The sequence below is a fragment of the Nothobranchius furzeri genome, chromosome 14 (genome assembly GCF_043380555.1).
Source record: "Nothobranchius furzeri strain GRZ-AD chromosome 14, NfurGRZ-RIMD1, whole genome shotgun sequence".
Taxonomy (NCBI): Eukaryota; Metazoa; Chordata; class Actinopteri; order Cyprinodontiformes; family Nothobranchiidae; genus Nothobranchius; species Nothobranchius furzeri.
The window spans coordinates 56,548,878-56,562,414 of NC_091754.1; the positions used below are offsets into that span (position 1 = coordinate 56,548,878).

General features: G+C 43.1%; 1 protein-coding gene across 3 annotated transcripts in view; it reads left to right on the plus strand.

The window, feature by feature from the left end:
• Nucleotides 1-233: 233 nt before the first annotated feature.
• nbeal1 (neurobeachin-like 1) overlaps nucleotides 234-13,537 on the plus strand; it is a 70,864-nt gene continuing 57,560 nt past the window's right edge. For all 3 annotated transcript variants that reach the window (XM_054743190.2, XM_054743189.2, XM_054743191.2), the window contains exon 1: nucleotides 234-512. In XM_054743190.2, coding sequence (XP_054599165.2) covers nucleotides 462-512 — 51 coding nt within the window. In that variant the 5' untranslated portion in view covers nucleotides 234-461. The remainder of the gene's footprint in view (nucleotides 513-13,537) is intronic.

Below are 13,537 nucleotides of genomic sequence, written 5' to 3' on the forward strand. Positions count from 1 at the left end.
TAAAGTCTAGTCTCAGCAGCGTTGGCCGAGAGGAACTGAGGTGGTCGTAGCTGTCAGGAGAGAAACCAGACATTATTCATGGGTGTTTTCCACAGCTGGAGCCAGCGGAACAGCTCGAAATGCACCGAAAGTAAAATCTCTGGAGGTATTTTGTCTCTCTGTGACCCGCCTTGTCTGTGTTGTCATCTTTCACAGGGCCAACACAGCTGGAAATACCTCCAAAGAAGAAGAAGTTGGAGGCCCCAGTGCCTAAGTTTTCCAGAGGAATTACTCAGCTCTCCTTTGGCATGGAATAAATCTCGGAAAGGTTTTGGTGCCTCTACCACACATTACACCCTTGTTTTGGGGGAGTTTTAGCTGGAACAGTCATGTGTTGAGTAAACACAAGGGACAACCATGAAGCAGCCACGGGAGTGACCTCAGTGGACACCGCAGCCTAAAGGTGCCTCTCATTGGGCACCATGGCTTCCAAGGAGAGGCTGTATGAAGTGTGGATGCTCTACTGCTCAAAGGTAAGCTCCTCATGTCCCTGTTCTGTCTCCTTATGCCAGACAAACATCACCATCTATGGAATAATGGCATTTACATTTCTTTTCTGGTGGCATTTGAATTTAGGAAGTCTGGGAATTCTCAGGATGCTGAAGTTAGCCTCTGACTAGAACTTTGGCCAAAGGGTAATTCAAGTAAAACCATCTGCATGAGCTCTAGTTGAACTAAAATACTTAGATTGTTTAAACCCGGACGAATAGCAACATGCTTTTATGGTCAAATAATCAAGTCCAGCTAGGTTTGAACAGTTTAGTTTTATTATCGGACCGGTTCTAATGTGGTCCAGTGAAAAACAAAATCAGTAAATATCTATTTTCTCATAACATTCAGGATTAATGTTTCACAAACTCCAGTTTCAACATTTTATTTTCAGTGTGAACATATTTAGTCCTGGTTTGAAGTTTTTGCAGGAACAGATTTAAAGTGCTCTAGATATTAGCAGCTCAGTGGCCTAGTGGTACTGCTCCTCCAGGGGATGTGTCAAATACAGAGAACACATTTCACACACCAGAGTGTGACGACTAATGGGACTGGATAATAACAACACAAAATAATAAACTAACCTAGAAATCTAGGTGGGTCTAGCCATGCGCCATTGTAGCCTCAGCAGGTCTACCCAAACAGTTTTGGATCCAGCCAATCACAGCGCTCTACTTTTATAGAGAAACGTTGGGCGAGTTAAGCACCAGAGCTGCAATGGTAAAAAACTACAAAGATGGCGTCGACTCAGAAACAACAATTTGGCATCAAGTTTGGATGATTTAGACTTGGGATTGTTTTTGAGACACGAGGAGATAGAAAATTTAGTCCTTTATTTAGAAAAACGATGTACAGCGGGCTACCCCGTCGACTCATATTCGTCGCTATGAATATGTCAAGTTGTTTGTTGCTCTGTTTGGGCCTAGCATTGTCCAATTGTGTGCAGAGACCGCCTGAAAAACAACCATAGAGTCTCCATATATATTTGCCTATATAGTATGGCTTACCAAGCTAACAAAAATCACTATCATGTAAATTTCTTTAACGCCCCAGTTTAACGAAGGCTTCATGAATCACAAACTGTGTATTAAAGACTTTCCTTTAAGAGTAAAGTCCAGGTAGGAACTGTAGTTGGTGACCTAGAACTGGTTAAACTGGCATCAGTGGAAACATTTCAGAGTGATCACTCTTTAGCCAAATCTGAAACCAACTTCAGCATGATGTTTTTGTCATTGCTGACAGATTAGAAGCTAACCAACTACAGAATGTGTACTAGCATCTGTTACAGCTGTGTGATTATTCTTGTAGTAGTTCCATCCATCCATCCATCCATTTTCATCCGCTTATCCGGAGTCGGGTCGTGGGGGCAGTAGCCTGAGGCGAGAGGCCCAGACTTCCCTCTCCCCAACCACTTGGGCCAGCTCCTCCGGGGAAATCCCAAGGCGTTCCCTGGCCAGGTGAGAGACATAGTCCCTCCACCGTGTCCTGGGTCTACCTTTAGGTCTCCTCCCGGTTGGACGTGCCCGGAAAACCTCACCAGGGAGGTGTCCAGGAGCCATCCTGACCAGATGCCCGAGCCACCTCAACTGGCTCCTCTTGATGTGGAGGAACAGCGGGTCTACTCCGAGCCCCTCCCGAATGACTGAACTTCTCACCCTATCTCTAAGGGAGAGCCCAGTCACTCTTTGGAGAAAACTCATTTTGGCCGCTTGTATCCGCAATCTCGTTCTTTCGGTCACTACCCAAAGCTCATGACCATAGGTGAGGGTAGGAACGTAGATCGACCGGTAAATCGAGAGCTTCGCCTTCTGACTCAGCTCTATTCACCACGACAGACCGGTACAACGCCCGCATCACTGCAGATGCAGCACCAATCCGCCTATCGATCTCACGCTCCAGTTTTCCCTCACTCGTGAACAAGACCCCGAGATACTTAAACTCCTCCACTTGGGGCAGGACCTTATCCCTGACCCAGAGAAGGCATTCTACCCTTTTCTGAATCAAGACCATGGTCTCAGATTTAGAGGAGCTGATTCTCATCCCAGCTGCTTCACACTCGGCTGCAAACTGCTCCAGCGAAAGCTGAAGACCACGTTCTGATGAAGCCAACAGGACCACATCATCTGCAAAAAGCAGGGACCTGATCCTCAGGCCACCAAAACGGATGCCCTCCACACCTTGGCTGCACCTAGAAATCCTGTCCATAAAGGTTATGAACAGAATCGGTGACAAAGGGCAGCCTTGGCGGAGTCCAACTCTCACTGGGAACGAGCCAGACTTACTGCCGGCAATACAGACTAAGCTCTGACACCGGTCATACAGGAACCTAACAGCCCGTATCAGAGGGTCTGGTACCCCTATACTCCCGGAGTACCCCCCACAGGGCCCCCCGAGGGACGCGGTCAAACGCCTTCTCCAAATCCACAAAACACGTGTAGACTGGTTGGGCAAATTCCCACGCACCTTCCAGGATCCCCCTAAGGGTATAGAGCTGGTCCAATGTTCCACGGCCAGGACGAAAACCACATTGCTCCTCCTGAATCTGAGGTTCAACAATCCGACGGACCCTCCTCTCCAGAACCCCTGAATAGACCTTACCAGGAAGGCTCAGGAGTGTGATCCCCCGTAGTTGGAACACACCCTGCGGTCCCCCTTTTTAAATAAGGGGACCACCACCCCAGTCTGCCAGTCCAGTAGTAGTAGTTTTGTTCCTTAAGTAAAACTTTATGGTACAAAAACCCCTTAAATAGTTCACTTTACACGTATAAAACCACACAGATGAATACCGGATTATCAGTAATTGTGATGAACACTTTCTCTTTCATATTAATGAGATTTAACTTGGAATCAATACAACAGCGGTGGATTTATTATAGGACAGCCCTTTAATGTGATGAGACTGCATTTTCTTCTATGGTGTGGAAGACGAAGGCCCCGTGAGTCAGCTGATGGCTAGATCTAATTCACTCTGTGATGAAGCACGCGCACTAACTGGCGTCCAATCAAAACGGCCCGCCTGAGCTGCTCCTCACGTGAGCCTGGCTGCAGTCCCTTTTTATTTCCCCCCACGTTAATCCCAAACAGCACTCACCCTGAGAGGGTTTCGTGACGGCAGAATTGAGAATCTGCCTCAGTCACCCGTGAGAATACCAGCCTTTCCTACTAGAGTGTCCTCCTAAGTCTGTGTATTTGCATTTACTGCAAGAAAGGATCATTTCATCTCATCCAGGCTTCGAGCCAAAGTCCATCAGGCCATTTCTTATCTCTGCGCGAGGCAAAAGAGATGCCAGGCAAGTGTGTGAGTAAATAAAGGTGCAGCCGCCTGCTGAAATATTAAGCATGTCTTTTAGGCTTTATGCACGTATGTGAGGGTTGCCAGGATATGCAGTCTGTAAGGAGAACCTTGCAGTCACGTGGGTTTAATCAGATGAGGAATGTTTGTGTGAGGCCAGACCCCCTGTGACCATCTGAAGGGTTAATTGTTCCATGGTGATATCAGTCAAGATTAAACCTTTTCTGGTTTTGGTTTCTCCAGACAAATGCTGAGTCATTATTAGCTGAACTTGTCCTGTTTTCACTGTTTTTGCATTCTGATTACTAAACGTAAATCAGTCCAACTGGTGGCCCTGTTTTTGACAATGTTCTTAGAAATGGCTCCTGTATTTAAGTGATCACTAGTAGAACATGACGGCAATGTTTCCTTCAAAGGAGACTTCTTATTAGAGCTGCGCAGTTGATCAAATTTCTATCCAGTCACAAAAACATAATTCTCCCGTTTGGACCTTTCGAGCTTCCGTAGCACATCTTCTCTGCTGTTATGGCTGCCATGTCTGTCCATGACTGATTGGTCAAGTAGATTTGTTTTCTACTTTTTTTTGCACACCTGTTTCACAATTATTTGGTCATAAAACCAGAGACATGGTTAATTAATTAAATTTACCATATGTATTCAGAACCAATCCCCTCCTGACATCATCTTATTTTAGGGTGTGATCTAGAAATAGATTGACCAACAATCTTCAACTACTGAATTTCGTCTTCTGCTCCAAGTTGATCTGTAAAAGTTGTCACATTCATATCTCGGACGAGCCCCCATTGTTTGCTGTCTTTCTCAAGAACTTTGCCCAAAACTGATACAACATGAAGATTAAAGCAATCAAAATATGTTTTACTGATAAAGAAAATGCAAATGAATGTGTTTTCCTTTTAAATGGTGATGTGGATGTGTGAGAATGTATGTAACATACTATCAAAAACCAAGATTTGAGATACTCGGAGTGAACTCCATTTTGCCTAAAGGAACCACCACATAAGCAGATGCAGGTCTTTCAGAAAGAACATATCAAGTCCAGGTGTGTGTCTCTTGTACCTAATCACATGTTTTCCTGATAAGCAAAGCACCAAATATTTGTGTGTCTCACAAATTGAGATGATGTCTAAGATGTTGACTAGCTCAGTTTTGTAAAGGCCAGCGCATGAGGATATATTATTTTCTAACAATTGGCCAATTTTGAGATTCCTTACCTGCAGTCAAACTAATTTGAAGTAAGTAAGCAATTTCTCTAACTCAATAATTTGGATGAGAAAATGGCCATCCTTATTCTTTCCATTGCAAATTCAACTTCAGGTTGAAGAAGTCGGATCTGTGATGGACATCCAGACGTTCTTCTCTTCTGCTCAGCGGCATTGTCTAGCTCCTCTTGGGGATCTCTAAAGATACCAAGGCCGTTTAGGATGTATAAACATTTAATTAAGTTCAGGGTCTGCTCCAGTTTCTCCTCACAGTGGGACATCCCCCCCAAAAAACAAAGTGAGGCAACCAGAAGGCCTCCTTATTGTTTGTCTGCTTTTTGCAGATGATGGCTTTCTGTTTGTGGACTGGACTGGGATGAGAGTCAGCTCTTCCAGGTCTGAGGCCACAAAAATAAACAATGATGAACAAGAGTGCTTCTAGACCTGCAGAAAGAGAGAGAGAGAAATAAAAAGGACTCACAACCAATACAACAGGAGCAAGCTATCACTGTGTCAACCTGATGAGGAAATATAAATCAACATTGTTTTACCGAACAATCACACGATAATAAATCACAGTGCATTTAGTGCCAACCACAGCCTTAAGACATGTTGAAAATGCCCAAGTCCATGTGAGCACCTGTGTGTGTACACGCGCTTGTATATGTAAGGATTCTCTATAGGAGCGTCCAATAGAGAGTGTGAGGGGCCACAGATCTGCCCCCCAAAGATGTGAAGGACATGGAGGGAGCTCCAAGTCCCAGAGATCCAGGAGCTGCCCCAGAGCGCAGGGACCCCAGGGAGACTGTAACCAGAGAAGCCCCAGCCCCCTCTCGAGAGGCGCAGATAATTGGCCCGGGGGGTCACAACCAGCAGCCGGCAGAGTCCCGGGAGATATCAGCAGCAAGCCCATAGGCCCACCCACAGCCTCCCACCCCCAAGCCGGCTGAGCCGGGATCCAGGGGCGACCAGTAGGGTTATCGCGATTGAGGAATTCCCCCTGCGGTGAGTCAGGGCAGCTCAATATTGCGATATGCTATATTATTGCACCTCGTTTTTATTTATGTACTTAGCAAATTTGTTTGTTAATCACTAAACTCATGGCAATATTGCCTTTGAAACATTGTGCTTACACATTTAAAAAATGTTAGAAAAAAATACTTGGCCATTTTTAACACTTTATTGAATGCTGATCAAAGGGCAGTAACGGCATTCTCTGACTGAACTTAAAAACAACATTCAGGAGGTTTAACTTTGAAATGCAAATTTGGCTGCAACATCTAACAGAAATAAAAAAAAGTGCCCTACTATCGCCTCGATCAGCGCGGACTTTACCTCTCAGCATGCGCTGTCGCGAGATTTAATCAAGTGCGGTAATTGCGGTGGCACGTCATGCAGCGCGGTGGGTTTCTTAATATCGCGATATATTGTTCTTGCGATTATTGTGACAGCCCTAGCGACCAGCCCCGCCGGGGACCCAACAGAGCGCTGGGACTCAGATCCCACCAGGCAGCCACCGGGATTGATCAGGCAGACTCCAAAAATCTTAAACCCCCTGACCCGTAAGCCGCGAACGCTCAAGGCACCACACTCTACTCCAAATGGGGCCGGGGGAGGGGAGGGGAGGCAAAGATGTGTAGTAGCACAAGAAGTCCTGGGAGAGGGGAGGAGTTCAGACTTTTAATGAATCACACATGCGAAAAGCTGTTGCTGGCTGATTCTACCAGCCAATCTGAGGCTCCCTCTAGTAAGTAGGCATGAACTTCAACTGGCCAATAAGTCGGCAGCGGGTGTGTAGCTCATGTGTAGGAGGCAACAGAGCAGACCGAGGCATATCAGAACGAGAGAGAAAGCCGATGTTTTGATGAGGAACGACGCACTTAGAACAATAATCCAATTTAAATTATGTTCACAGATTTGTGAATTACATGCTACAGTGGCTTGTCATAATTTTACTGTGGCGTTTAGCAGAGCAGCCTCGAACCTGACAGCATCTCTGCTCCATAGCACTGCAGAAAGCTAAGAATAAACAGGATGGTGAGGACTTTTCTTCTGCTTGTAGAGTTTAGATATTCTTAGTTTCACGACCATCGTGTTTTTCGGAAGCCCACTTGATTGTGAGCCTACTACCCGCTAGCATTAGCTAATCTGCCCGTGGTTGCACATTTGATTCCAAACCGTTTCTGCCTTTGTGTCTTTGCTGGTTTCTGTTTTCCTCCACAGCACCTAGATTAGCACTTTGCGCGTCAGTAAGCAACTTACTGTTAACCCGTACATAATAAATATGCCACCATTTTTACAGTTGAAGTTAAATGTTATTAGCATTTTCAGTTGGTTACTACGGAACATGTTAATGAAACACATAGTTTTACTGATCATAGTTTAATTATGGATATATTTAGGTGATAGCAAGTTGTTTTGCACGCTATTGAACTGTTTTCTATCATTTTTTTGGTGTTGAATAAAGTAAAGAAAGGAGAGAAAAAAATGTTTCCCTAGCAGTTTTTAAATGTTCCCGTTTAATCAGATTAATCAAGTTGAGACTCCATCCGATTCATCGATGATCCAAATAATCATTTGTTGCAGCCCCGGTGAGTACGTCACATTCTTCATTGTCCAAAAGCATGAGGAGACAGTTTGAAAGACAATCGTAGATTTCACTCCACGACTAAGCTTTGTCTATGGGTTGTGGCCAGACTTTAGATTCACACATATTGGATGGCTTGCCAGGCTAGCTAAGTGCTGATTGACTTGACACATTTATGGTAGTTTTCTATTACAAAGGAGAAATGGCTCCAATGGGTGGGGTTGTCACAGCTGGGCAACCCTCAGAGTTCACCTCAGAGTACTTGATACAAGATGCAACGCAACAATGGAGGACATGGTAGCGAAGCAATGTTGTACACGCTGCTCCAGTTGTAGATGTTGGTCTGACTCCAAAGGGAAGAGACCCAAAACAAGCTGTAGGACAGCAAGGCAAAAATACAGGAGGGGACTCTACTCCTAACCAACCAGTGCTGACTGAGTTGGTTTTTAGTGAATGATCATGCTTCGTTCTTATCCTAATAATATGTCGATCTAGCCTAGTGAACTAGACCAAATTCTTGCTTTGCAAAGTTTGGTCTAGGAACGCTCCACTGGAACCTCTGCAGCCCCCAACAGCATTCTGGCTGGCCAATCACAGCTCTCTAGAGGGGTTTCAAACACATAAAGAGCTGTGATTGGTCCATAATGGTGGGCCAGTCATAGTGCTCTATCTGCTTAGTGAACAAATCACAGAGCTTTATCCGCTTTGTGGGCCAATCAGGGCACTCTATATGCCTGGTGGGTGGGATGATGCAACAGAGTGAAACAAGATGGCGACAGCTCGTTTGAAACGGCTTTTACATCAGTTTTGGACTATTAGAACTTGGGCTTCATTAGAATCAGGAGCAGATAGATGTATTTAAGTGCTTTTTTTTTTTTTTTTTTTGAAAAAATTATGCGTTTTACCCTTCTTCAACTGCAGACCGCCTCAGTTACCGATAGCTGTTGCAGTGAGTATGTCCCATTCATTGTCCCGTAGTGTACGGAGATCATTTGAGAGACAACGGTAGAACCCGCCCCACAACCAAGAGCCGTCAATGGAGCGTTGCCGGACTAAATAATACATTTATTTACTCTGGCTTGCCAGGCTAATGTCGATCATGACCAAGAGAACAAGCTCTTTGATCCAACTGAAATTAGCTTTTTCTACTGGCGGGGTTCACCTTGAGATATGAGTTCTTTAGATATGAGTTCAGGAGCTGCTGGCTGTCATCTAAAGGAGACACCTGAGTCAACAATTCACTTTTGGTTGGAACAAAAGAATGTTGGTTGGACTGAACAGATTTTGTATGTGGTTTTTTTTTTTGTTTTTTTTTTTTTGTTTTAAAGGACAAATCCATAATTTAGGCAGTGACTTTGGTGCTTTTCTGGATTAGACATCAGAATGTTAGGTTTTATGATCACTTGTTGTCTTAAAGTTGGTAGGTATGTAGAAATATATTGTATTTTTAGTATGGTTTTTGTTTGTGTGTCTGAGATAAAGAGCATAAGTGAGCTGGACATTTACCAGCGGAAGCTTTTAGAGGACAATCAGCCAAGAGAACCGGTCGATCCAGTTGTGTTAAATAAACATCAGCTGTGTCTTCATGTCATTCACTCTAACTGGTTCCTGTTATTGAAAGAGGAAGAGAGGCTGGTTTCTCCTTTAACTCTTGTGTGATTATTAAAGATCCAGAACCACTGGAAGATATAATAAATGGTTTCAGTGTTCATGACCAGCAGCTGTTGGTGGTGGTGGCAACGCTTTAGAGATGAATCAGTGGATTCTAGATCACGTTGCTTCAGATAAAAGAAGTCATTTTTGAGTTTTATTTGTGAATCTAACACTACCGTAGCTGTGTGAATTTTTGTTTTGATGTAAATCTGATGGAGGTGACTCCATCTTGCTTTGAGTTGTAGAGGGCAGAGAGGTCACAAGTCAGACTGTTACATAAGCAGGGATCCTCTCGGCTGGTTGTCGGTGGTTCCTTCCGGCGTTGTCCTCAGCAGACGGAGCTGCTGGTGGCGGAGCAGCAACAAGACACATCTGCAGCCACTCTTCTTGTCACCCGCAAGAGCTCGTCACAGCCAGTTCAGCAGAGATTTAAATAATGCTCTTCAATTTAGAGTTGTGTAATTAATTGTGTCTAACTTTGAGATAAAAACATTTAAAAGCAATGTAATAGGCAAAAATGATGTACAGTATGCTTCAGCCTCTTCTAATGCTAAACTGATCCCATTTTAATGAAGCGGCAAAATAAAGGTGGCAGACAAAGGGCAAAACACACTAGTATACTACGATACTCAAGACTCAAGACAACTTTATTAGTCCCCGAGGGGCAACTTGAGACAGCATCGTGAAGCAGCCGGCACTAAAATCTCTAAATTCTAAAAACCCAACCAATTTACACATTCGTGAAACCCATAAAACCTATCATAACCTCACATGTGAATGACCAACAATGAGTAAACCTTTGGCACACGCGCACACACACACACACACACACACACACACACACACACACACACACACACACACACACACACACACACACACACACACACACACACAAACACACACACACACACACCTGTAACCCATGTTCACAGTTAAAAGCGTCCAACAAAGTTTTTCAGGTTTCAAGCATCAATTCTCTTAGAAATACCCACCGTTTCCACATTGAACTCCTTTTTTTAGACTTCCAGGCTTTTGTGTCAGCTCTTCTCTACTTTTATAGCAACCACTGCTTGCCCACGTTTCAAATTATTTGACATTTTCTCCTCCTAGGTAGACCCAAATTGTAGTGTCTCATAAAAAATGTGCATGTTTATATAATTGGTTAGCATGTTAATATAAAAAATATATGATTTTATATATATATATATATATATAATATTATATATTATATTATATATTATATTATATTATATATTATAATTATTTGGCCTTTGTTTAACTAAAATAATAGAAAATCTTGTCGTTCATTAGACTTTAACTTGACCGTGGTAGAAAAAGCAAACTAGTCTTAACCTTTTGGGTATTCTATATAGTTTCTGGTTTGATCAAAGTAGTTTTATCATAATTTATACACAAATTTAAATCATTGCAAAACACCGCAATTCTGCCACCTGCTGACATCTAGTGAAATCTGCAGTCTGCTTAAAATGTGAACTCTGGATATTTTAGGCTTTGATTGTTAGAAAACCTCTAAGTTTTCAATACATTAACTGTTAGTTACCTAATTATTTATTTCCGAGGCAAAATATTCACCATATCCATAAAAATTCAAAGTTTTGGTAAAGTGAACAGAGATCATGATACGGATTAAAGTCTGGCGTGTGCATCACCACACGGTCTGTTTTGATGAGTCTTGCCGGTATTTCAAGTCAAGAAATTAATGCAAAGTGTTAAATTATCAAAAATCCAGGCACACAATTTCACCCTTCAGTGCCTCCAGGACCAGTTGGGACTTGGCTATCGGCAAATGAGAGATTTCCTGTTAAGACTGACGCTGCTGCCGTCCCCTCTGATGTCACCCCGCCCTGCCGTGATCTGAGTTGCTCTTTTGACTGGAGTGGAGAAAGAAACGGCAGTAATTTGCATAAACCCCTGCACTCGCGGGAGCCAGGATTTAGTGAGTGGCTCAGAAGACAAGGCCAAAAAGGGACTGCTGGGGAATGATGGGAAATAAAGCCGAAGAGTCGAACCAAGGAGGAGAAAGGTCTCAGATCTTTTTTCAAGTAGATTACTCAGGTCTGCAGCTTGTTGCAGCCGCACAAAAGCCTCAGGCCCACTCTCTCTTCTCTTTTATAATCCCACCGCTTATTTCCCTTAAAGTTATAAATATATCCCTGAAATAGCACTGATGTCATTATCAGACAGGCTGTGAGTGGTTAGAGCCCCGCCCACCAGCTTCTATAAATACCCTCTTTAGAAGTGACATCATAGCCAAAGTCTCTGACAGTCGGTGATGTTGGACAGAAGGACCACAGCTGTGTTAAACCACACGGAGGAGACGGTTGTGGTTTCAGTGAGCCACTTCCACCAAACCAGCTCACCGTTTCCTATAAAAAACAAATCATCAGCTTTCGGACCGCTCCTGTCTACGATGGCGAAGCAGGAGCACACGGCTGCCAGTAACAGATCAATCAACTTTTTACTGGGTTCCTCAAAGCTCCTAGATCATCCCAGGGACCAAATGTTTAAAGGTCATGTAACCGGATTACAGGATACAATAAGATAATTAAAAGAAAACATAAACAAATGGGCCAATAATTAGGTTCGGGGAGAATTGGAGGTTGTTTAAGAATGACTGGAGTCACGGGTATAGCATGAAACGGTTTATATACTAAATTTTAATAATAATGGGAAATATAACACATAAAGATAACACACAAAACAGATGAAAACAATCGACAATAGTAAAATGCTCGGTATGAGATTTGATCATATGAGTCACAAGTCAGCCGGCGTCAAGTCAAATCCCCACGCTTGGGGTGAAAGTCAGAGTCCGGTGGTGCGATTTTTTCCTACCGCACCGTTGAGATTGTTCACAGAAGAGAGCAGTCTGCTCTTCAGTTACTTGAGATGTCCTGGTTCGTTCAGTGGTTAAGGCTCGCCATCTCCCTCGTCAGGAAGAAATCCAGTTCTCGTTCCAAGTGAGTGATCATAGGAGTCGGGATCAAACCCAAGGAAAAAAAAAAACCCAGCCTGTAAACAACAGGACTGTTAGCGAGTTGGCATCGACCCTTCTCGTCACATCACAGCATAAAGTCTTACAGACTTAAACAAATGCTTCACTCTATTGGCATAGCCAATCATGTATGGGTTCACAGTTCAACTAACATAACATCAATTTGATTGTCTATTAAAATAATTCTCAGTAGCTCTGGAAATATAATTACATATGACAACAATTGTTCAGCTCAATAGGCTCAGTTAGATTCTATTACTCTACACTATTCAACAAGAAATACATTCATGACAACAAGGATACATTTAGTTGTGTTTCTATACAGCATTGTGACACCTTGTATATCTGTAACACAATAAATAAATAAATAAATAAATAAATAAATAAATAAATAAATAAAATGTTCTATAACAAAATTCAACAAAATATAAATTCTGGTCCTTTGGTCCACCTTTGTAAAATAATTCCTCCCTAATCAGTTAGCTTTTATTTATTTTTATTTATCTATTTTTTTTATTATTAAATGTTTGGTTAAGGGACGCATTGCTAATTCTATGGCGTTAGCTATAACGCCCCTGAGGACCTTGTACATCTAGGCCGTACCACCATTAACTGGCGGTTTGAGCCGTTAACTCCTGGGAATCCCATATGCCCTACCGCCGTTAACTGGCGGTTTGAGCCGTTAACTCCTATATGCCCTACCACCGTTAACTGGTAGTTTGAGATGTTAACTCCTGGGATCTAACGTCTAGCAGCCCACTGCTGTCACCTCGGTTGCTGTAATTAGCTTTTTGAATTTAATAATTTACTGAATTTAATCTCATTCACTCACCAACGCGCTCCAACGGTTCCCTCCTACAGAGGATTGGTTCACTCTGTCGTCTCCACACAAATCTATAAGAATGGAATTAATTTGATAAGCTATTTAAGTTTCCTTTTTTTTTTTAAGTTGCATCGTTAGCTTTTTCTCTTCTTTTTTCTTTACTCACCGCGTTGGTTCCAAGTTCCTAGCTCTTATTAGAAGGAGTCAAGTCCGCCTCTCCCTCTATCTATGCGGCACCCAAATCAGGGTTCTTCACGGCCTCGACCGTTGTTTTTTTCTCTCTCTCTCTCTCTCTCTAACCGCTCAGTCTTTGCTTTCTGTATCTGCGTGCTGCACAGCCGTTTGTCTCTCCTCTCGCTCAGCTGCGTCGCACGGTTTTATTTCGCGGAGGCGGGACTTATTTCTCTCAGCCAAT